The following is a 26530-nucleotide window of genomic DNA, read 5'->3' on the forward strand; positions in this document are numbered from 1 at the left end:
GATGGCATGACAAGACTGACAGAGAACATAGAGATGGTGGCATGACAAGACTGAATGAGAACATAGAGATGGTGGCATGACAAGACTGACAGAGAACATAGAGATGGTGGCATGACAAGACTGACAGAGAACATAGAGATGGTGGCATGACAAGACTGACAGAGAACATAGAGATGGTGGCATGACAAGAGTGACAGAGAACATAGAGATGGCATGACAAGACTGACAGAGAACATAGAGATGGCATGACAAGACTGACAGAGAACATAGAGATGGTGGCATGACAAGACTGACAGAGAACATAGAGATGGCATGACAAGACTGACAGAGAACATAGAGATGGTGGCATGACAAGACTTACAGAGAACATAGAGATGGTGGCATGACAAGACTGACAGAGAACATAGAGATGGTGGCATGACAAGACTGACAGAGAACATAGAGATGGTGGCATGACAAGACTGACAGAGAACATAGAGATGGTGGCATGACAAGACTGACAGAGAACATAGAGATGGTGGCATGACAAGAGTGACAGAGAACATAGAGATGGTGGCATGACAAGACTGACAGAGAACATAGAGATGGCATGACAAGACTGACAGAGAACATAGAGATGGTGGCATGACAAGACTGACAGAGAACATAGAGATGGTGGCATGACAAGACTGACAGAGAACATAGAGATGGCATGACAAGACTGACAGAGAACATAGAGTTTTGGCATGACAAGACTGACAGAGAACATAGAGATGGCATGACAAGACTGACAGAGAACATAGAGATGGTGGCATGACAAGACTGACAGAGAACATAGAGATGGTGGCATGACAAGACTGACAGAGAACATAGAGATGGTGGCATGACAAGACTGACAGAGAACATAAAGATGGTGGCATGACAAGACTGACAGAGAACATAGAGATGGCATGACAAGACTGACAGAGAACATAGAGATGGTGGCATGACAAGACTGACAGAGAACATAGAGATGGCATGACAAGACTGGCAGAGAACATAGAGATGGTGGCATGACAAGATTGACAGAGAACATAGAGATGGTGGCATGACAAGACTGACAGAGAACATAGAGATGGTGGCATGACAAGACTGACAGAGAACATAGAGATGGTGGCATGACAAGACTGACAGAGAACATAGAGATGGTGGCATGACAAGACTGACAGAGAACATAGAGATGGCATGATAAGACTGACAGAGAACATAGAGATGGTGGCATGACAAGACTGACAGAGAATATAGAGATGGCATGACAAGACTGACAGAGAACATAGAGATGGTGGCATGACAAGACTGACAGAGAACATAGAGATGGTGGCATGACAAGACTGACAGAGAACATAGAGATGGCATGACAAGACTGACAGAGAACATAGAGATGGTGGCATGACAAGACTGACAGAGAACATAGAGATGGTGGCATGACAAGACTGACAGAGAACATAGAGATGGTGGCATGACAAGACTGACAGAGAACATAGAGAAGGTGGCATGACAAGACTGACAGAGAACATAGAGATGGCATGACAAGACTGACAGAGAACATAGAGATGGCATGACAAGGCTTACAGAGAACATAGAGATGGCATGACAAGACTGACAGAGAACATAGAGATGGTGGCATGACAAGACTGACAGAGAACATAGAGATGGCATGACAAGGCTTACAGAGAACATAGAGATGGTGGCATGACAAGACTGACAGAGAACATAGAGATGGCATGACAAGACTGACAGAGAACATAGAGATGGCATGACAAGACTGACAGAGAACATAGAGATGGTGGCATGACAAGACTGACAGAGAACATAGAGATGCCATGCAAGACTGACAGAGAACATAGAGATGGTGGCATGACAAGACTGACAGAGAACATAGAGATGATGGCATGACAAGACTGACAGAGAACATAGAGATGGCATGACAAGACTGACAGAGAACATAGAGATGGTGGCATGACAAGACTGACAGAGAACATAGAGATGGCATGACAAGACTGACAGAGAACATAGAGATGGCATGACAAGACTGACAGAGAACATAGAGATGGCATGACAAGGCTTACAGAGAACATCCTGTTTATTTCCTCTCTGACTTGCTCTAAGTCTGCATTGTTATCAACAACAATAATTCCTAGGGGCAGGGCTGAAAGCAAACAGTACCCAACAGTATCAGGGCTATATGTTGTGTATCAGGGCTATATGTTGTGTATCAGGGCTGTATGGTGTGTATATGTTGTGTATCAGGGCTGTATGTTGTGTATCAGGGCTGTATGTTGTGTATCAGGGCTGTATGTTGTGTATCAGGGCTATATGTTGTGTATCAGGGCTATATGTTGTGTATATGTTGTGTATCAGGGCTGTATGTTGTGTATCAGGGCTGTATGTTGTGTATCAGGGCTGTATGTTGTGTATCAGGGCTATATGTTGTGTATCAGGGCTATATGTTGTGTATATGTTGTGTATCAGGGCTGTATGTTGTGTATCAGGGCTATATGTTGTGTATATGTTGTGTATCAGGGCTGTATGTTGTGTATCAGGGCTGTATGTTGTGTATCAGGGCTATATGTGGTGTATCAGGGCTGTATAGTGTGGGCTGTATGTTGTGTATCAGGGCTGTATGTTGTGTATATGTTGTGTATCAGGGCTGTATAGTGTGGGCTGTATGTTGTGTATCAGGGCTGTATGTTGTGTATCAGGGCTGTATGTTGTGTATATGTTGTGTATCAGGGCTGTATGTTGTGTATATGTTGTGTATCAGGGCTGTATGTTGTGTATATGTTGTGTATCAGGGCTGTATGTTGTGTATCAGGGCTGTATGTTGTGTATATGTTGTGTATCAGGGCTGTATGTTGTGTATATGTTGTGTATCAGGGCTGTATGTTGTGTATCAGGGCTGTATGTTGTGTATATGTTGTGTATCAGGGCTGTATGTTGTGTATATGTTGTGTATCAGGGCTGTATGTTGTGTATCAGGGCTGTATGTTGTGTATATGTTGTGTATCAGGGCTGTATAGTGTGGGCTGTATGTTGTGTATCAGGGCTGTATGTTGTGTATTAGGGCTGTATGTTGTGTATATGTTGTGTATCAGGGCTGTATGTTGTGTATATGTTGTGTATCAGGGCTGTATGTTGTGTATATGTTGTGTATCAGGGCTGTATGTTGTGTATCAGGGCTGTATGTTGTGTATATGTTGTGTATCAGGGCTATATGTTGTGTATCAGGGCTGTCTCTTCTCTCTTAATCCTCATCACTCCCTGTGGAGTATAGGGCAACAACAAATCTCCGCCATTCCACCCTGTCCTGGGCGAGCCACTTTAGTTCATGCCAGGTTTTGCCAGTAGCCTGTACTTCTTCTTCCATCTCCCTCCTCCATGTTCCCAGTGGTCTTCCTCTACTTCTCTTTCCGGGTGGGTTCCACTTCAGCGCCATGTTGGGGGTATCAGGGCTGTATGTTGTGTATATGTTGTGTATCAGGGCTGTATGTTGTGTATCAGAGCTGTATGTTGTGTATCAGGGCTGTATGTTGTGTATATGTTGTGTATCAGGGCTGTATGTTGTGTATATGTTGTGTATCAGGACTGTATGTTGTGTATATATTGTGTATCAGGGCTGTATGTTGTGTATAAGGGCTATATGTTGTGTATAAGGGCTATATGTTGTGTATCAGGGCTGTATGTTGTGTATAAGGACTATATGTTGTGTATCAGGGCTGTATGTTGTGACCTACTTAGGTCGAGTCATTTTTATTTTGACATTGTATAATTCCTTATATGGAATGATGGTGTAACACCTGGGGTTTTTCCACTGACTTATTAAGGTGTTTGAGACATAGAAATTTTCCATTAAAATCTGATTGCATGATTCTGATCAGATGATTATCCCAACCAATGGCGACATGAGTTGAGGATAACCTCCCCTGTCACAGAAGTCTTTAATTGCTCTGCACACTCGCAACACGAGGCAGTTTATCTTGACCTGGCAGTCTACGAGGCAGTTTTACCTTGATCAGACAGCCGTCCATATTGTCCGGCTATAGACTCTGACCATTTGAACGTGAGAGTACTTAAGACCTGTGTGTGCCTTGCTTTCTTCAGTTGATTTAGTCTTCTAGTTTAATATTACTTGTCGCTAAGTAAGTCTTGAAGCTACAGCAGTGTTGTGTGGCCTGTAGCTGTTCCTTAGACAGTGTAGAAATCTGTGATAGTGTTTTTTCCTACATTGTGTAAGTTGGGTTTTTGATATTTTATACATTAAATATTTTATCTAGTTCATCTTTGTGTTCTGCCACAACTGAGTTCGCTGATTAAAAGGTCGTATGTAGATTGGATGAGTGTTAATTACAATAGTATCACTAGCTTCCCTAGACATTAAATTCGAGCCCTAGTGGTCGTTGTGTTAAGTGTTCATCCACTTAGGCCGTAAGGCATTTGCATATGACCCCGAAAAAAGAATCCGGGGACGTTCTCCTTCTATTTGGCTGATAGATAGGTTAACGTTACAAAGTGGGGGCTCGCCGAGATTTAATCTGTCGTTCCAGTTGTTGTTTATATCAGTTGAATACTAAGGTTAGTTGGATTTAGTTGTTTTTATATCCAGTGTAGCGCCGTGGTCTTACAACGCGCGCTCAGGCTAGAGTATCTAGGTCAAATAAGCAGACGTGTCACGTCCTACATTTAGAGGTCAAGTACACGGCCCAACGCTGTGTATTAATTTAAAGGATCTAGGCTTGTTGTGATTTGAAAGTTAGTGTTATGGAGTCTTTTTTGGCTAATCCTACTGTTGAAGATGTAGAAAAGTTGAGTAGAAAAGTTTTGGTTAGTGTTGTTAAGGAATTGAAATTGGATTATTCTGTTACGCAGAAGTCAGAGGTGTTGAGAGATAAAATTGTTGTTCATTTCATTAATGAAGGGGTATTTGATGAAAGTTTGTTGGCTGGTGTGTTACTCCGCGAGGAGAAAGTTGCTTTAGAGAAGGCATTAAAAGAACAGGAGTTGGAAGTTAAAATTGCTTTAGATAGGAGGAGGTTGGAATCAGAATTGGGTAAAGTTAGTGATGTCACTTCTCTGGTAGATCCAAAAAAGTTGTCGGTAGGGCAAGTGATTGCCAAATTTGGGAAATTAGTTCCTAAATTTGATGAAACAGATTTGGTCGTTTTCTTTAACTCGTTTGAGAGTTTAGCGAAGACATGTGAATGGCCCGAATCTTCCATTACTGCTTTATTGAGCTCTGTCCTTACTGGGAAAGCTGCAAAAACATACCAGGCACTCTCTCACGACGTTCAAAATAACTATAGTTTGGTCAAGACTGCCATTTTAAAGGCCTACGCACTGACGCCCGAGGCCTATCGGACAAAATTCCGTACACTCCGCAAGTTACCCACACAATCATATGTGGAATTTCTCTTTGAAAAGGAGAAAATATTTTCAAGGTGGCTACACTCGGAGGAAGTTTCTGAGTTTGAGAAACTGAGGTCACTTATCCTAAGGGAAGAATTCCTATCGTCCCTGCCTGAAGAGATACGACTACACATTCTGGATAACAAGATAACTGACATCCAGAAGGCTGCTGAGTCGGCTGACACATATATGTTGGTGCATAGGAAACCACCAGTGTCAGGAAACCGCCTCAACCCCGTGCTTCCCCTTTTTGGCAGCAATCATCCTGTTGGCCAACATTTGAAGGCATCACAGTCCAGAGAGAAACCAAGATCAACTCTCAATCGTCGAGCGGTATGCCAGTTCTGCAAAAGGCCTGGTCACCATGTCAAGGACTGTTACAAACGTCTTCAGAATAACAGGGAGGTGGTGCGTACTTCCGCGCACTATGCTCTATCCCCTCAAGCAGCCAGTTCAACTATGAACTCTAGAATTCAAAAGGACTCTAACCCTAAGTGTCCGCAAGAAGGTAGTCAAGTCTCCACACATTATGTGCAGTCACATTTTGACTGTTCTCGCCACCATCCAGTTTCTGCCGAGTCTACCGATCTCGAGGGATCGAGAAAAGTTGACTTTTCATCTTTTATTGCCGAAGCCATCATTAGCAAACCAGGTGATCCGTTGTCTCAGAAGAATATCACCGTCCTAAGAGACACAGGAGCGTCACAATCACTCCTTTTGAAAAGTTCAATGGACATTTCACCAGAGACGAACACCGGAAGGATTTCCATTATCCAGGGAGTGGGGACAAAATCTACTGTCGTCCCTCTACACAAGTTTGCCTTGAAACATCATCTCGTCGAAGGTGAGGTCATTTTAGGTGTGATAGATAGTATTCCAGTCCCAGGAGTACACCTACTTCTAGGGAATGACCTTGCGGGAAGCAAAGTATACCCCTGTACGGTTTCAGACCCTTTGTCAACAGTTCCAGATAATGATAATGAACTGTATCCTGCATGTGCGGTGACAAGAAGCCAGACCAAACAATTGGCTGACACAACGTCTGAACCACACCCGCCATCATCGTCAAGAAATTCGACTCCCAAACTGGAGTCTATGCTTCCAGAAAACACAAGCCTGGGCTTACCCCTGAGGATATCTCAGGAAGACATCATTAAAGCTCAGCAAGTCGACGCGGAACTCAAGGCAACGGTCGAAAAATCTCTATCATCTGACGATGGAGAATATTTCTCCGAGAACGGCCTCTTCTTTCGTCGCGCTATACCAGTGATTGCCTCACCGGCCGAACCATGGTTGGGTAAAAACCAGCTGTGGATCCCTCCACCTTATCGGCATGAAATACTTAAGCTGGCACATGACCATCCAATGTCAGCGCACCCAGGAGTCACTAAAACGACGGCGAAGATCAAAGAACTGTTCTTTTGGCCCAAAATGAGAAATGATGTGTCGCGTTACTGCAGAAGTTGCACGAACTGTCAGTTGGCCGGAAAGCCAAACCAGACAATTCCTAAGGCCCCTTTGAGTCCGATTCCTGTATTAGAAGAACCTTTTTCTAAAATCGTCATGGACTGTGTAGGTCCCTTGCCTAAAACCAAGGCGGGCAACGAGTACCTACTTACCTTTATGTGTTCAAGTACCCGTTTTCCCGAGGCGATTCCCTTACGGAACATTAAGGCAAAGACTGTAGTCAGAGCCATGACCCGGTTCTTCACTACCTTTGGAGTACCTAGAATCGTGCAAACAGATCAAGGCAGCAACTTCACCAGTCACCATTTTCAGGAAGCGCTAGCCAAGTTAGGCGTTACCCACATCACCAGCTCAGCCTACCACCCTCAGTCTCAAGGCGTACTTGAGAGGTTCCACCAAACCCTCAAAACCATGCTAAGGACATTCGCTAACAGTAACACCCAATGGGATGAGTCTGTTCCTTGGATTATTTTCGCCGCGAGGGACTGTGTCCAGGACTCTTTAGGTTACTCGCCTTTTCAACTTGTGTTTGGACATTCTGTCCGTGGCCCCCTGAAGCTGATACACGAACGTTGGACAGGTACCAGTGATCATCCAGTGGAAAACTTCGACGATTTTCACGTTCGACTGAAAGCCGTGTGCGAAATGGCTCACAAGAACTTAAGAAAGGCCCAAGTGAGAATGAAAGGACTGTATGATAAGAGTTCTTGTAAACGAACATTCAATCCAGGCGACAAAGTTCTTGTGCTAGTGCCTAATCTGAACAATGCGTTATCCTTGAGATATTGTGGACCCTTTACTGTGCATTCAAAATTAAGTGATTTGAACTATGTTGTCAATACGCCCGACAGAAGAAAGAAACAGACAGTGTATCATGTCAACTCACTGAAAAAGTATTATGATAATTGTAACAATTTTCAATCCACAGATAAAATTACTTTACCTGTATGTTCAAATGTTTCTGATGATGTGATACATGATAAATTGAAACCCCCAAAATTGGTAAATTCTTCCTTTTTAGATAATTTGAATGTCCACCTTATGCATTTGTCCACAGAGGAAAGCCATAGGTTGTCTCAGTTGTTTGAGACATTTCCCTCTATTTTTGGGGATGTCCCCAAAGAAGCGAAAGTACCACCTCATGATGTAGACGTTGGTGACGCAAAACCCATTAAACAACACCCCTATAGAGTTAACCCGGAAAAAGCTGCTTTGATAAAAGATGAAATTGATTATATGCTCAAGAATGATATCATTGAGCCCAGTTTCAGCAACTGGAGTTCCCCATGTCTCCTAGTACCGAAAGACGGTGGATCTTTCAGGTTTGTGACCGACTTTAGGAAGGTGAATGCGCTCACCAAAGCTGATTCCTATCCATTACCTCGGATAGAAGACGTTATTGATAAAGTTGGTCAAGCTAAGATAATTTCCAAAATTGATTTACTTTCAGGATACTGGCAAATCCCCTTATCTGACCGTGCAAAAGAAATATCTGCTTTTGTAACCCCTAATGGTTTTTATAGATACAAACGTATGCCCTTTGGTATGCGAAATGCTGGTCAAACTTTCCAGAGAGTCATTAACTCTGTCATTGCTGACATAGACCAATGTGAGGCCTACATAGATGATATAGTTGTATTTTCTAATACTTTTGAAGAACATATTGTTCAATTGACTAACCTTTTTAGAAAATTGTCTGAAGTTAATTTTACTGTAAACTTACATAAAAGTGATTTCTGTAAAGCTTCAATTACCTATTTGGGTTATCAAGTGGGAACGAACCAAGTTCGGCCCATTGAAGCTAAAGTAGATGCTATTGTAAAGTTGCCACCTCCCAAAAATTGTAAAGAGATCAAAAAGTTCCTTGGGATGGCTGGTTACTATAGGCGGTTCTGTCAAAACTTTTCAGCTATTGCTGAACCTCTTACTGCATTATTGAAAAAGGGTGTTGAGTTTGAATGGTCCAATAAATGTCAAGAAGCTTTTTTAACCATTAAGTCATTTTTATCAAATGCTCCTGTTATGGCTGCACCAAATTTTAGCAAGCCCTTTAAACTTGCCATTGATGCTAGCAACTTAGCCATTGGCTCAGTCCTATTTCAAGAAGACAACATGGGAATTGACCATCCCATTGCTTTTTTTTCCAGGAAGTTAAATGAGAACCAAAAGAATTATTCTACTATTGAAAAAGAAGCTTTAGCTTTGGTTTTATCATTACAACATTTTGAAGTCTATGTCTCTTCTTCAACCAATCCAGTCAGAGTGTTTTCTGACCATGATCCCCTGAAATTTACCTCTAAGTTAGGACAGACAAATCAAAGAATATTGAGATGGTGCTTATATTTCCAAAATTTTAATCTGGAAATTTCACACATTAAGGGTAGTGATAATGTTGTGGCTGATTGTTTGTCAAGGATGTAAAATCTTGTTGTACACATTGATCATGTGACATGCTTTGTGGTTCATTAGGACCATAAACAGGTTTTTGTTTGAGTGTCACTCATATGAAAATGAGTGGTGTGAGTTTTGAATTTTTTTCAAAATTCCAATCCTGTTGAATATTTTGTTTATTTTCAGGTGTACCTTAATTAAAGGTGGTTTTTGATTATATGTAATCTTTTATAATAAAATGTCTCATATGACTCAATTGATATTGTAGCTAGTCATTGAAATAAAGGTCTTACCCTGGCGGGTTTACCACTTTTAATATCCTCATGGAAATATTGTAATACCCTTTTTTGAGGGATTTTGATGTATAATTACTTTTTGAAGGGTTACTCCCCTTTCACCAATTGTAAAAGTTGGAGTTACTTCCCTTTTATGTTCAGGGATATTTTCATCTGGTGTTATGATTTTGATTGCCTACAATTGTAAAACATTTTTGTTATTTCATTGCCAGATTGGTTCCTTATGTATGTTTTTTGTGGAACCTATCTGTCACTTCCAAAAAGGGAGGGGATGTGACCTACTTAGGTCGAGTCATTTTTATTTTGACATTGTATAATTCCTTATATGGAATGATGGTGTAACACCTGGGGTTTTTCCACTGACTTATTAAGGTGTTTGAGACATAGAAATTTTCCATTAAAATCTGATTGCATGATTCTGATCAGATGATTATCCCAACCAATGGCGACATGAGTTGAGGATAACCTCCCCTGTCACAGAAGTCTTTAATTGCTCTGCACACTCGCAACACGAGGCAGTTTATCTTGACCTGGCAGTCTACGAGGCAGTTTTACCTTGATCAGACAGCCGTCCATATTGTCCGGCTATAGACTCTGACCATTTGAACGTGAGAGTACTTAAGACCTGTGTGTGCCTTGCTTTCTTCAGTTGATTTAGTCTTCTAGTTTAATATTACTTGTCGCTAAGTAAGTCTTGAAGCTACAGCAGTGTTGTGTGGCCTGTAGCTGTTCTTTAGACAGTGTAGAAATCTGTGATAGTGTTTTTTCCTACATTGTGTAAGTTGGGTTTTTGATATTTTATACATTAAATATTTTATCTAGTTCATCTTTGTGTTCTGCCACAACTGAGTTCGCTGATTAAAAGGTCGTATGTAGATTGGATGAGTGTTAATTACAATAGTATCACTAGCTTCCCTAGACATTAAATTCGAGCCCTAGTGGTCGTTGTGTTAAGTGTTCATCCACTTAGGCCGTAAGGCATTTGCATATGACCCCGAAAAAAGAATCCGGGGACGTTCTCCTTCTATTTGGCTGATAGATAGGTTAACGTTACAATGTTGTGTATCAGGGCTATATGTTGTGTATCAGGGCTGTATGTTGTGTATCAGGGCTGTATGTTGTGTATCAGGGCTGTATGTTGTGTATGAGGGCTGTATGTTGTGTATGAGGGCTGTATGTTGTGTATGAGGGCTGTATGTTGTGTATGAGGGCTGTATGTTGTGACTTGTGGCTGACTTACATGCTTGACGTAAGTTGTCCTTATCAAAGTGCAGCAGCTCATAGTCTGCCAAACTGACGCGACTGACCTGAAGCCTCAGACGTTCAGGCACAGAAGAGGGAGGACTGAAAAAGGCAAAGTCAGGACTACAACTGGAGTTATTCACACCATCCTTGGCCAGCCTCAGAGGGCAAGAGCATCATCTGTCTAGTCAATTTACGATAGAACATCATCTGTCTAGTCAATTTACAATAGAACATCATCTGTCTAGTCAATTTATGATAGAACATCATCTGTCTAGTCAATTTATGATAGAACATCATCTGTCTAGTCAATTTACGATAGAACATCATCTGTCTAGTCAATTTATGAGAACATTATCTGTCTAGTCAATTTATGATAGAACATCATCTGTCTAGTCAATTTATGATAGAACATCATCTGTCTAGTCAATTTATGATAGAACATCATCTGTCTAGTCAATTTACGATAGAACATCATCTGTCTAGTCAATTTATGAGAACATTATCTGTCTAGTCAATTTATGATAGAACATCATCTGTCTAGTCAATTTATGATAGAACATCATCTGTCTAGTCAATTTACGATAGAACATCATCTGTCTTGTCAATTTACGATAGAACATCATCTGTCTAGTCAATTTATGAGAACATCATCTGTCTAGTCAATTTATGATAGAACATAATCTGTCTAGTCAATTTATGATAGAACATCATCTGTCTAGTCAATTTATGATAGAACATCATCTGTCTAGTCAATTTATGATAGAACATCATCTGTCTAGTCAATTTATGATAGAACATCATCTGTCTAGTCAATTTATGATAGAACATCATCTGTCTAGTCAATTTATGATAGAACATCATCTGTCTAGTCAATTTACGATAGAACATCATCTGTCTAGTCAATTTACGATAGAACATCATCTGTCTAGTCAATTTATGATAGAACATCATCTGTCTAGTCAATTTACGATAGAACATCATCTGTCTAGTCAATTTATGATAGAACATCATCTGTCTAGTCAATTTATGATAGAACATCATCTGTCTAGTCAATTTATGATGGAACATCATCTGTCTAGTCAATTTATGATAGAACATCATCTGTCTAGTCAATTTATGATAGAACATCATCTGTCTAGTCAATTTATGATAGAACATCATCTGTCTAGTCAATTTACGATAGAACATCATCTGTCTAGTCAATTTATGATAGAACATCATCTGTCTAGTCAATTTCTGATAGAACATCATCTGTCTAGTCAATTTATGATAGAACATCATCTGTCTAGTCAATTTATGATAGAACATCATCTGTCTAGTCAATTTACGATAGAACATCATCTGTCTAGTCAATTTATGATAGAACATCATCTGTCTAGTCAATTTATGATAGAACATCATCTGTCTAGTCAATTTATGATAGAACATCATCTGTCTAGTCAATTTACGATAGAACATCATCTGTCTAGTCAATTTATGATAGAACATCATCTGTCTAGTCAATTTATGATAGAACATCATCTGTCTAGTCAATTTATGATAGAACATCATCTGTCTAGTCAATTTATGATAGAACATCATCTGTCTAGTCAATTTGTGATAGAACATCATCTGTCTAGTCAATTTATGATAGAACATCATCTGTCTAGTCAATTTACGATAGAACATCATCTGTCAAGTCAATTTATGATAGAACATCATCTGTCTAGTCAATTTATGATAGAACATCATCTGTTTAGTCAATTTATGATAGAACATCATCTGTCTAGTCAATTTATGATAGAACATCATCTGTCTAGTCAATTTATGAGAACATTATCTGTCTAGCCAATTTATGATAGAACATCATCTGTCTAGTCAATTTATGATAGAACATCATCTGTCTAGTCAATTTATGATAGAACATCATCTGTCTAGTCAATTTATGATAGAACATCATCTGTCTAGTCAATTTATGACAGAGCATAATCTGTCTAGTCAATTTATGATAGAACATCATCTGTCTAGTCAATTTATGATAGAACATCATCTGTCTAGTCAATTGATAAGAACATCATCTGTCTAGTCAATTTATGATAGAACATCATCTGTCTAGTCAATTTATGATAGAACATCATCCGTCTAGTCAATTTATGAGAACATCATCTGTCTAGTCAATTTATGAGAACATCATCTGTCTAGTAAATTTATGACAGAGCTTAATCGGTCTAGTCAATTTATGATAGAACATCATCTGTCTAGTCAATTTATGAGAACATCATCTGTCTAGTCAATTTATGAGAACATCATCTGTCTTGTCAATTGATGAGAACATCATGTCTAGTCATTTATGATAGAACATCATCTGTCTAGTCAATTTATGAGAACATCATCTGTCTAGTCAATTTATGATAGAACATCATCTGTCTAGTCAATTTATGACAACATCATCTGTCTAGTCAATTTATGAGAGCATTACTGTAAAAATTGAACTGCTAGTAAATTGATCAGACTAACTCATTGGCAATAGGCATAGATCCTCTTCTCTTTGGTTTAATGAGCATGTTGGCTTGGTTGCGGAATGTAATGTTGACGTGAGAGGGGCGGAGTCGACACGGCTCACCATCCACTTGCATAGGCATGGACTTGTATGTGGTCAGGCGCACTTCTCGACACTGCATCAAGCGCTCACCATGGCCTCCAACATATAAAGTTGCCTACAACATACAAAACAGCATAGTGTCTTAATCTGTGCAATGATAGTGTCTTAGTTCCTGAGCAAACATCACAGGTAAACTTGTTACCCATATTCTTACACATAGAGGATACATCAAAGGTAAACTTGGTACCCACATTCTTACACATAGAGGATACATCACAGGTAAACTTGGTACCCACATTCTTACACATAGAGGATACATCACAGGTAAACTTGGTACCCACATTCTTACACACAGAGGATACATCACGGGTAAACTTGGTACCCACATTCTTACACATAGAGGATACATCACAGGTAAACTTGGTACCCACATTCTTACACATAGAGGATACATCACGGGTAAACTTGGTACCCACATTCTTACACATAGAGCATGGTTCTACGACAAATTCCTGAAAAACACTTGCCCGAATGCCGTTTGCGCGAAGGCCGATTGCCCGAATGGACACTTGCCCGAATGCGACAAATGCCCGAATGGACACTTGCCCCAAATGCGACAAATGCCCGAATGGACACTTGCCCGAATGCAACAAATGCCACTTGCCCGAAGGCTGTTTGCCCGAAAAATGTTTATATTATATATTACTAATAATCATTCGTATTCAATTTAAATTTGAATTTTTTAGAAACAATATATGATTATCTAAGCAAAAAGAAAAGAATAAAATAATATTATATTTTACCACGCAGACATTCTAAATTAATTAGTACTTGCTATATAAAAAGTGTACAAACATATTTTCATTCCTATCTCTGAAACAACACAAAAAAATACCATTTTCGTTTATATCAGGATTTTATAATGAATATTGCTTTATTTATTAAGTAATCACTTCAACAAATGGAGATAAAACATAATTGACTATCTTTAGTTTGTAAATTCGCCGCCTAGACCGAGCCTCGTTCTTGTGAAATGATCACCACACATGTTAAAAAAAACAAAAAAAAAATAAAACAAACGCGCCTCTGTTTAATGTTGCGCCGCGCCGCCTACAGTGTCATAAACGCTGTATAACCACCGCAACACGTCGGCTAAACAAGGTGTTCAAAACATACATCAAAAGAATGTAAAGATACCGCCGCCAACATCACCTTACATTTAATAAAGAGCAACGATTTTTACAGCATTTTCTCAGTTTAAAAAATAAATAAAAGCAAAATTTTAAAATTATAAACAACTTTGATTTTATGCTTAGAATTGTGTTTATTATCAATATTTCAAACTTAAATTGATTAAAGAATGTCTATTTGGTGATATTATTTATTTTCTAATATTAACATTTTTCGGGCAAACGGCCTTCGGGCAAGTGTCTATTCGGGCATTTGTCGCATTCTGGCATTTGTCGCATTCGGGCATTTGTCGCATTCGGGCAAGTGTCAATTTGGGCATTTGTCGCATTCTGGCAAGTGTCAATTCGGGCATTTGTCGCATTCGGGCAAGTGTCCATTTGGGCATTTGTCGCATTCGGGCAAGTGTCAATTCGGGCATTTGTCGCATTCGGGCAAGTGTCCATTTGGGCATTTGTCGCATTCGGGCAAGTGTCCATTCGGGCATTTGTCGCATTCGGGCAAGTGTCCATTTGGGCATTTGTCGCATTCGGGCAAGTGTCCATTTGGGCATTTGTCGCATTCGGGCAAGTGTCAATTCGGGCATTTGTCGCATTCGGGCAAGTGTCAATTCGGGCATTTGTCGCATTCGGGCAAGTGTCCATTTGGGCATTTGTCGCATTCTGGCAAGTGTCCATTTGGGCATTTGTCGCATTCGGGCAAGTGTCAATTCGGGCATTTGTCGCATTCGGGCAAGTGTCCATTTGGGCATTTGTCGCATTCTGGCAAGTGTCAATTCGGGCATTTGTCGCATTCTGGCAAGTGTCAATTCGGGCATTTGTCGCATTCTGGCAAGTGTCAATTTGGGCATTTGTCGCATTCTGGCAAGTGTCCATTTGGGCATTTGTCGCATTCGGGCAAGTGTCAATTTGGGCATTTGTCGCATTCGGGCAAGTGTCCATTTGGGCATTTGTCGCATTCTGGCAAGTGTCAATTCGGGCATTTGTCGCATTCGGGCAAGTGTCCATTTGGGCATTTGTCGCATTCGGGCAAGTATCCATTTGGGCATTTGTCGCATTCGGGCAAGTATCCATTTGGGCATTTGTCGCATTCGGGCAAGTATCCATTTGGGCATTTGTCGCATTCGGGCAAGTATCCATTTGGGCATTTGTCGCATTCGGGCAAGTATCCATTTGGGCATTTGTCGCATTCGGGCAAGTATCCATTTGGGCATTTGTCGCATTCGGGCAAGTATCCATTTGGGCATTTGTCGCATTCGGGCAAGTATCCATTTGGGCATTTGTCGCATTCGGGCAAGTATCCATTTGGGCATTTGTCGCATTCGGGCAAGTATCCATTTGGGCATTTGTCGCATTCGGGCAAGTGTCCGGCTCCCATAGAGCATACATCACAGGTAAACTAACTATCCACATCTTCGTGTATTTATTGTTGAGAGCATACATCACAGGTAAACTAACTATCCACATCTTCGTGTATTTATTGTTGAGAGCATACATCACAGGTAAACTAACTATCCACATCTTCGTGTATTTATTGTTGAGAGCATACATCACAGGTAAACTAACTATCCACATCTTCGTGTATTTATTGTTGAGAGCATACATCACAGGTAAACTAACTATCCACATCTTCGTGTATTTATTGTTGAGAGCATACATCACAGGTAAACTAACTATCCACATCTTCGTGTATTTATTGTTGAGAGCATACATCACAGGTAAACTAACTATCCACATCTTCGTGTATTTATTGTTGAGAGCATACATCACAGGTAAACTAACTATCCACATCTTCGTGTATTTATTGTTGAGAGCATACATCACAGGTAAACTAACTATCCACATCTTCGTGTATTTATTGTTGAGAGCATACATCACAGGTAAACTAACTATCCACATCTTCGTGTATTTATTGTTGAGAGCATACATCACAGGTAAACTAACTATCCACATCTTCGTGTATTTATTGTTGAGAGCATACATCACAGGTAAACTAACTATCCACATCTTCGTGTATTTATTGTTGAGAGCATACATCACAGGTAAACTAACTATCCACATCTTCGTGTATTTATTGTTGAGAGCATACATCACAGGTAAACTAACTATCCACATCTTCGTGTATTTATTGTTGAGATGAGCAGGTAAACTAACTATCCACATCTTCGTGTATTTATTGTTGAGAGCATACATCACAGGTAAACTAACTATCCACATCTTCGTGTATTTATTGTTGAGAGCATACATCACAGGTAAACTAACTATCCACATCTTCGTGTATTTATTGTTGAGAGCATACATCACAGGTAAACTAACTATCCACATCTTCGTGTATTTATTGTTGAGAGCATACATCACAGGTAAACTAACTATCCACATCTTCGTGTATTTATTGTTGAGAGCATACATCACAGGTAAACTAACTATCCACATCTTCGTGTATTTATTGTTGAGAGCATACATCACAGGTAAACTAACTATCCACATCTTCGTGTATTTATTGTTGAGAGCATACATCACAGGTAAACTAACTATCCACATCTTCGTGTATTTATTGTTGAGAGCATACATCACAGGTAAACTAACTATCCACATCTTCGTGTATTTATTGTTGAGAGCATACATCACAGGTAAACTAACTATCCACATCTTCGTGTATTTATTGTTGAGAGCATACATCACAGGTAAACTAACTATCCACATCTTCGTGTATTTATTGTTGAGAGCATACATCACAGGTAAACTAACTATCCACATCTTCGTGTATTTATTGTTGAGAGCATACATCACAGGTAAACTAACTATCCACATCTTCGTGTATTTATTGTTGAGAGCATACATCACAGGTAAACTAACTATCCACATCTTCGTGTATTTATTGTTGAGAGCATACATCACAGGTAAACTAACTATCCACATCTTCGTGTATTTATTGTTGAGAGCATACATCACAGGTAAACTAACTATCCACATCTTCGTGTATTTATTGTTGAGAGCATACATCACAGGTAAACTAACTATCCACATCTTCGTGTATTTATTGTTGAGAGCATACATCACAGGTAAACTAACTATCCACATCTTCGTGTATTTATTGTTGAGAGCATACATCACAGGTAAACTAACTATCCACATCTTCGTGTATTTATTGTTGAGAGCATACATCACAGGTAAACTAACTATCCACATCTTCGTGTATTTATTGTTGAGAGCATACATCACAGGTAAACTAACTATCCACATCTTCGTGTATTTATTGTTGAGATGAGCAGGTAAACTAACTATCCACATCTTCGTGTATTTATTGTTGAGAGCATACATCACAGGTAAACTAACTATCCACATCTTCGTGTATTTATTGTTGAGAGCATACATCACAGGTAAACTAACTATCCACATCTTCGTGTATTTATTGTTGAGAGCATACATCACAGGTAAACTAACTATCCACATCTTCGTGTATTTATTGTTGAGAGCATACATCACAGGTAAACTAACTATCCACATCTTCGTGTATTTATTGTTGAGAGCATACATCACAGGTAAACTAACTATCCACATCTTCGTGTATTTATTGTTGAGAGCATACATCACAGGTAAACTAACTATCCACATCTTCGTGTATTTATTGTTGAGAGCATACATCACAGGTAAACTAACTATCCACATCTTCGTGTATTTATTGTTGAGAGCATACATCACAGGTAAACTAACTATCCACATCTTCGTGTATTTATTGTTGAGAGCATACATCACAGGTAAACTAACTATCCACATCTTCGTGTATTTATTGTTGAGAGCATACATCACAGGTAAACTAACTATCCACATCTTCGTGTATTTATTGTTGAGAGCATACATCACAGGTAAACTAACTATCCACATCTTCGTGTATTTATTGTTGAGAGCATACATCACAGGTAAACTAACTATCCACATCTTCGTGTATTTATTGTTGAGAGCATACATCACAGGTAAACTAACTATCCACATCTTCGTGTATTTATTGTTGAGAGCATACATCACAGGTAAACTAACTATCCACATCTTCGTGTATTTATTGTTGAGAGCATACATCACAGGTAAACTAACTATCCACATCTTCGTGTATTTATTGTTGAGAGCATACATCACAGGTAAACTAACTATCCACATCTTCGTGTATTTATTGTTGAGAGCATACATCACAGGTAAACTAACTATCCACATCTTCGTGTATTTATTGTTGAGAGCATACATCACAGGTAAACTAACTATCCACATCTTCGTGTATTTATTGTTGAGAGCATACATCACAGGTAAACTAACTATCCACATCTTCGTGTATTTATTGTTGAGAGCATACATCACAGGTAAACTAACTATCCACATCTTCGTGTATTTATTGTTGAGATGAGCAGGTAAACTAACTATCCACATCTTCGTGTATTTATTGTTGAGAGCATACATCACAGGTAAACTAACTATCCACATCTTCGTGTATTTATTGTTGAGAGCATACATCACAGGTAAACTAACTATCCACATCTTCGTGTATTTATTGTTGAGATGAGCAGAGAATCAAAGAATCAAGCTGTGGACAGACATTGTTACCATGGTAACGAGACAAGGTTCCTCTAGGGGTGTGACCTACCAGTGAGGAATAGGTGAAGCCAATGACCTCCAGAAATCCGTCATCGTGGGTCTGTGGCTCAAAGCCCACAGCGTTAGGGTTGCCCCAGGGCAGCGTACCACTTGCATATCTGAAATACACAGTTAGGTGCATAGGCAAGCAGAGCTTTGTAGGCCAATTCTAACCCAATCTTCTCCAGCTTACGTTCCTGAATGTCAAGTTTAGAGGGCAATGTGGCCTTCAATGTGCTGACTGGCTTGTGTAGAGTGTGGCCTTCAATGTGCTGACTGTGCCATTCTTTCTCTCCCCTTAGTTCAACACCCAACATGACTACAATTGTCTCCTGTGTTCACCTGTCTCATAGAAAACTCCCTGGTGATTGTCATTAGATTGAATCCTTGTATCGGCATTTGTTATTTTGAAGGTTTAAATCAAGTGTACATTCAAATAGGGTGAAAACAGTTCAAAAGTCAGCTCCTAATCCAACCTTCTAGCTACACAACCATCTAGCCAGCTAGCCATTAACCAGCCAGCCATTAACAAGCCATTAACCAGCCAGCCATTAACCCGCCAGCCATTAACAAGCCATTAATCAGCCAGCCATTAACAAGCCATTAACCAGCCAGCAATTAACCAGCCAGCCATTAACCAGCCAGCCATTAACCAGCCAGCCATTAACCAGCCAGCCATTAACCAGCTAGCCAGCCATTAACCAGCCAGCCAATAACCAGCCAGCCATTAACAAGCCATTAACCAGCCAGCCATTAACAAGCCATTAACCAGCCAGCCATTAACAAGCCATTAACCAGCCAGCCATTAACAAGCCATTAACCAGCCAGCCATTAACCAGCCAGCCATTAACAAGCCATTAACCAGCCAGCCATTAACAAGCCATTAACCAGCCAGTCATTAACAAGCCATTAACCAGCCAGCAATTAACCAGCCAGCCATTAACAAGCCATTAACCAGCCAGCCATTAACAAGCCATTAACTAGCTAGCCAGCCATTAACAAGCCATTAACCAGCCAGCCATTAACCAGCCAGCCAATAACCAGCCAGCCATTAACCAGCCAGCCATTAACAAGCCATTAACCAGCCAGCCATTAAAAAGCCATTAACCAGCCAGCCATTAACAAGCCATTAACCAGCCAGCCATTAACAAGCCATTAACCAGCCAGCCATTAACCAGCCAGCCATTAACAAGCCAGCCATTAACAAGCCATTAACCAGCCAGCCATTAACCAGCCAGCCATTAACCAGCCAGCCATTAACAAGCCATTAACCAGCCAGCCATTAACAAGCCATTAACCAGCCAGCCATTAACCAGCCAGCTACCTAGCAAGCCAGCTAGCAATTATTTTTGAAAGAATGGTGCGTGGAACCTACCTGGGAATGTTTAGAATGAGAAGACAATGGAGTTTCATATCCTGTATTTTTTGGGTCAGATCTACCCCATCACACTAGGAGAGAAGAAAATAACACAACTGTTGTGTGGCAGCTATAAAGCTAGTCTCAGCTATAAAGTTTGTGGCAGCTATAAAGTTAGTCTCAGCTATAAAATTTGTGGCAGCTATAAAGTTAGTGTCAGCTATAAAGTTAGTGTCAGCTATAAAGTTAGTCTCAGCTATAAAGTTAGTCTCAGCTATAAAGTTAGTCTCAGCTATAAAGTTAGTCAAAGCTATAAAGTTAGTCTCAGCTAAAAATTAGTCTCAGCTATAAAGTTAGTCTCAGCTATAAAGTTAGTCTCAGCTATAAAGTTAGTCTCAGCTATAAAGTTAGTCTCAGCTATAAAGTTAGCCTCAGCTATAAAGTTAGTCTCAGCTATAAAGTTAGCCTCAGCTATAAAGTTAGTCTCAGCTATAAAGTTAGTCTCAGCTATAAAGTTAGTCTCAGCTATAAAGTTTGTGGCAGCTCTAATGTTAGTGTCAGCTATAAAGTTAGTCTCAGCTAAAAATTAGTCTCAGCTATAAAGTTAGTCTCAGCTATAAAGTTAGTCTCAGCTATAAAGTTAGCTTCAGCTATAAAGTTAGTCTCAGCTATAAAGTTAGTCTCAGCTATAAAGTTAGTCTCAGCTAAAAATTAGTCTCAGCTATAAAGTTAATCTCAGCTATAAAGTTAGTCGCAGCTATAAAGTTAGTCTCAGCTATAAAGTTAGCCTCAGCTATTAAGTTAGTCTCAGCTATAAAGTTAATCTCAGCTATAAAGTTAGTCTCAGCTATAAAGTTAGTCTTAGCTAAAAGTTAGTGTCAGCTATAAAGTTAGTCTCAGCTATAAAGTTAATCTCAGCTAAAAATTAGTCTCAGCTATAAAGTTAGTCTCAGCTATAAAGTTAGTCTCAGCTATAAAGTTAGTCTCAGCTATAAAGTTAGCCTCAGCTATAAAGTTAGTCTCAGCTATAAAGTTAGTCTCAGCTATAAAGTTAGTCTCAGCTAAAAATTAGTCTCAGCTATAAAGTTAATCTCAGCTATAAAGTTAGTCGCAGCTATAAAGTTAGTCTCAGCTATAAAGTTAGTCTCAGCTAAAAATTAGTCTCAGCTATAAAGTTAATCTCAGCTATAAAGTTAGTCGCAGCTATAAAGTTAGTCTCAGCTATAAAGTTAGCCTCAGCTATTAAGTTAGTCTCAGCTATAAAGTTAGTCTTAGCTAAAAGTTAGTGTCAGCTATAAAGTTAGTCTCAGCTATAAAGTTAATCTCAGCTAAAAATTAGTCTCAGCTATAAAGTTAGTCTCAGCTATAAAGTTAGTCTCAGCTATAAAGTTAGTCTCAGCTATAAAGTTAGCCTCAGCTATAAAGTTAGTCTCAGCTATAAAGTTAGTCTCAGCTATAAAGTTAGTCTCAGCTAAAAATTAGTCTCAGCTATAAAGTTAATCTCAGCTATAAAGTTAGTCGCAGCTATAAAGTTAGTCTCAGCTATAAAGTTAGTCTTAGCTAAAAGTTAGTGTCAGCTATAAAGTTAGTCTCAGCTATAAAGTTAATCTCAGCTAAAAATTAGTCTCAGCTATAAAGTTAGTCTCAGCTATAAAGTTAGTCTCAGCTATAAAGTTAGTCTCAGCTATAAAGTTAGCCTCAGCTATAAAGTTAGTCTCAGCTATAAAGTTAGTCTCAGCTATAAAGTTAGTCTCAGCTAAAAATTAGTCTCAGCTATAAAGTTAATCTCAGCTATAAAGTTAGTCGCAGCTATAAAGTTAGTCTCAGCTATAAAGTTAGCCTCAGCTATAAAGTTAGTCTCAGCTATAAAGTTAGTCTCAGCTATAAAGTTAGTCTCAGCTATAAAGTTAGTCTTAGCTAAAAGTTAGTGTCAGCTATAAAGTTAGTCTTAGCTATAAAGTTAGTCTCAGCTATAAAGTTAGTCTCAGCTATAAAGTTAGTCTCAGCTAAAAATTAGTCTCAGCTATAAAGTTAATCTCAGCTATAAAGTTAGTCGCAGCTATAAAGTTAGTCTCAGCTATAAAGTTAGTCTTAGCTAAAAGTTAGTGTCAGCTATAAAGTTAGTCTCAGCTATAAAGTTAATCTCAGCTAAAAATTAGTCTCAGCTATAAAGTTAGTCTCAGCTATAAAGTTAGTCTCAGCTATAAAGTTAGTCTCAGCTATAAAGTTAGCCTCAGCTATAAAGTTAGTCTCAGCTATAAAGTTAGTCTCAGCTATAAAGTTAGTCTCAGCTAAAAATTAGTCTCAGCTATAAAGTTAATCTCAGCTATAAAGTTAGTCGCAGCTATAAAGTTAGTCTCAGCTATAAAGTTAGCCTCAGCTATAAAGTTAGTCTCAGCTATAAAGTTAGTCTCAGCTATAAAGTTAGTCTCAGCTATAAAGTTAGTCTTAGCTAAAAGTTAGTGTCAGCTATAAAGTTAGTCTTAGCTATAAAGTTAGTCTCAGCTATAAAGTTAGTCTCAGCTATAAAGTTAGTCTCAGCTATAAAGTTAGTCGCAGCTATAAAGTTAGTCTCAGCTATAAAGTTAGTCTTAGCTAAAAGTTAGTGTCAGCTATAAAGTTAGTCTCAGCTATAAAGTTAATCTCAGCTAAAAATTAGTCTCAGCTATAAAGTTAGTCTCAGCTATAAAGTTAGTCTCAGCTATAAAGTTAGTCTCAGCTATAAAGTTAGCCTCAGCTATAAAGTTAGTCTCAGCTATAAAGTTAGTCTCAGCTATAAAGTTAGTCTCAGCTAAAAATTAGTCTCAGCTATAAAGTTAATCTCAGCTATAAAGTTAGTCGCAGCTATAAAGTTAGTCTCAGCTATAAAGTTAGCCTCAGCTATAAAGTTAGTCTCAGCTATAAAGTTAGTCTCAGCTATAAAGTTAGTCTCAGCTATAAAGTTAGTCTTAGCTAAAAGTTAGTGTCAGCTATAAAGTTAGTCTTAGCTATAAAGTTAGTCTCAGCTATAAAGTTAGTCTCAGCTATAAAGTTAGTCTCAGCTATAAAGTTAGTCTCAGCTATAAAGTTAGCCTCAGCTATAAAGTTAGTCTCAGCTATAAAGTTAGCCTCAGCTATAAAGTTAGTCTCAGCTATAAAGTTAGTCTCAGCTATAAAGTTTGTGGCAGCTCTAATGTTAGTGTCAGCTATAAAGTTAGTCTCAGCTAAAAATTAGTCTCAGCTATAAAGTTAGTCTCAGCTATAAAGTTAGTCTCAGCTATAAAGTTAGCTTCAGCTATAAAGTTAGTCTTAGCTATAAAGTTAGTCTCAGCTACTAAGTTAGTCTCCGATATAGAGTTAGTCTCAGCTATAAAGTTAGTCTCAGCTCTAAAGTTAGCCTCAGCTATAAAGTTAGTCTCAGCTATAAAGTTAGCCTCAGCTATAAAGTTAGTCTCAGCTATAAAGTTAGTCTCAGCTATAAAGTTTGTGGCAGCTCTAATGTTAGTGTCAGCTATAAAGTTAGTCTCAGCTAAAAATTAGTCTCAGCTATAAAGTTAGTCTCAGCTATAAAGTTAGTCTCAGCTATAAAGTTAGCTTCAGCTATAAAGTTAGTCTCAGCTATAAAGTTAGTCTCAGCTATAAAGTTAGTCTCAGCTAAAAATTAGTCTCAGCTATAAAGTTAATCTCAGCTATAAAGTTAGTCGCAGCTATAAAGTTAGTCTCAGCTATAAAGTTAGCCTCAGCTATTAAGTTAGTCTCAGCTATAAAGTTAATCTCAGCTATAAAGTTAGTCTCAGCTATAAAGTTAGTCTTAGCTAAAAGTTAGTGTCAGCTATAAAGTTAGTCTCAGCTATAAAGTTAATCTCAGCTAAAAATTAGTCTCAGCTATAAAGTTAGTCTCAGCTATAAAGTTAGTCTCAGCTATAAAGTTAGTCTCAGCTATAAAGTTAGCCTCAGCTATAAAGTTAGTCTCAGCTATAAAGTTAGTCTCAGCTATAAAGTTAGTCTCAGCTAAAAATTAGTCTCAGCTATAAAGTTAATCTCAGCTATAAAGTTAGTCGCAGCTATAAAGTTAGTCTCAGCTATAAAGTTAGCCTCAGCTATAAAGTTAGTCTCAGCTATAAAGTTAGTCTCAGCTATAAAGTTAGTCTCAGCTATAAAGTTAGTCTTAGCTAAAAGTTAGTGTCAGCTATAAAGTTAGTCTTAGCTAAAAGTTAGTGTCAGCTATAAAGTTAGTCACAGCTATAAAGTTAATCTCAGCTATAAAGTTAGTCGCAGCTATAAAGTTAGTCTTAGCTAAAAGTTAGTGTCAGCTATAAAGTTAGTCTTAGCTATAAAGTTAGTTCCTACTAACTGACCTCTAGTTTGATATGTTCAGCAAACCCTTTCCAACTTCTCTTGAGCAAATCTCTTCCACCTGCCTAAAAGTAAAAAGAATATCAAACAACTAGGTCAGTCATCCCACACAACTAGGTCAGTCATCCCACACAACTAGGTCAGTCATCCCACACAACTAGGTCAGTCATCCCACACAACTAAGTCAGTCATCCCACACAACTAGGTCAGTCATCCCACACAACTAGGTCAGTCATCCCACACAACTAGGTCAGTCATCCCACACAACTAGGTCAGTCATCCCACACAACTAGGTCAGTCATCCCACACAACAAACCAGAAATTTTAACACAACAAACTAGACATTTTAACACAACAAACTAGACATTTTAACACAACAAATTAGACATTTTAACACAACAAACTAGACATTTTAACACAACAAACTAGACATTTTAACACAACAAACTAGACATTTTAACACAACAAACTAGACATTTTAACACAACAAACTAGACATTTTAACACAACAAATTAGACATTTTAACACAACAAACTAGACATTTTAACACAAACTAGACATTTAACACAACAAACTAGACATTTTAACACAACAAACTAGACATTTTAACACAAACTAGACATTTAACACAACAAACTAGACATTTTAACACAACAAACTAGACATTTTAACACAAACTAGACATTTAACACAACAAACTAGACATTTTAACACAACAAACTAGACATTTTAACACAACAAACTAGACATTTAACACAACAAACTAGACATTTTAACACAACAAATTAGACATTTTAACACAACAAACTAGACATTTAACACAACAAACTAGACATTTTAACACAAACTAGACATTTTAACACAACAAACTAGACATTTTAACACAACAAATTAGACATTTTAACACAACAAACTAGACATTTAACACAACAAACTAGACATTTTAACACAAACTAGACATTTTAACACAACAAACTAGACATTTTAACACAACAAATTAGACATTTTAACACAACAAACTAGACATTTAACACAACAAACTAGACATTTTAACACAACAAATTAGACATTTTAACAGAACAAACTAGACATTTAACACAACAAACTAGACATTTTAACACAAACTAGACATTTTAACACAACAAACTAGACATTTTAACACAACAAACCAGACATTTTAACACAACAAACTAGACATTTTAACACAAACTAGACATTTTAACACAACAAACTAGACATTTTAACACAACAAACTAGACATTTTAACACAACAAACTAGACATTTTAACACAAGAAACTAGACATTTTAACACAACAAATTAGACATTTTAACACAACAAACTAGACATTTTAACACAACAAATTAGACATTTTAACACAACAAACTAGACATTTAACACAACAAACTAGACATTTTAACACAAACTAGACATTTTAACACAACAAATTAGACATTTTAACACAACAAATTAGACATTTTAACACAACAAACTAGACATTTTAACACAACAAACTAGACATTTTAACACAACAAACTAGACATTTTAACACAAACTAGACATTTTAACACAAGAAACTAGACATTTTAACACAACAAACTAGACATTTTAACACAACAAACTAGAC

General features: G+C 38.4%; 1 protein-coding gene across 1 annotated transcript in view; it reads right to left on the reverse strand.

Moving 5' to 3' along the window:
- LOC131928915 (diacylglycerol kinase zeta) overlaps positions 1 to 26530 on the reverse strand; it is a 103907-nt gene that overhangs the window by 22672 nt on the left and 54705 nt on the right. The window contains exons 15-20 of the mRNA XM_059285084.1: positions 24906 to 24968; positions 20587 to 20660; positions 19222 to 19330; positions 13317 to 13516; positions 10816 to 10919; positions 2088 to 2167 (exon numbers count right to left, since the gene is read on the reverse strand). Coding sequence (XP_059141067.1) covers positions 2088 to 2167; positions 10816 to 10919; positions 13317 to 13516; positions 19222 to 19330; positions 20587 to 20660; positions 24906 to 24968 — 630 coding nt within the window. The remainder of the gene's footprint in view (positions 1 to 2087; positions 2168 to 10815; positions 10920 to 13316; positions 13517 to 19221; positions 19331 to 20586; positions 20661 to 24905; positions 24969 to 26530) is intronic.

Source organism: Physella acuta, unplaced genomic scaffold, assembly GCF_028476545.2.
Source record: "Physella acuta isolate Inbredline_101_S28 unplaced genomic scaffold, ASM2847654v3 ptg001567l, whole genome shotgun sequence".
NCBI classification, from domain to species: domain Eukaryota; kingdom Metazoa; phylum Mollusca; class Gastropoda; family Physidae; genus Physella; species Physella acuta.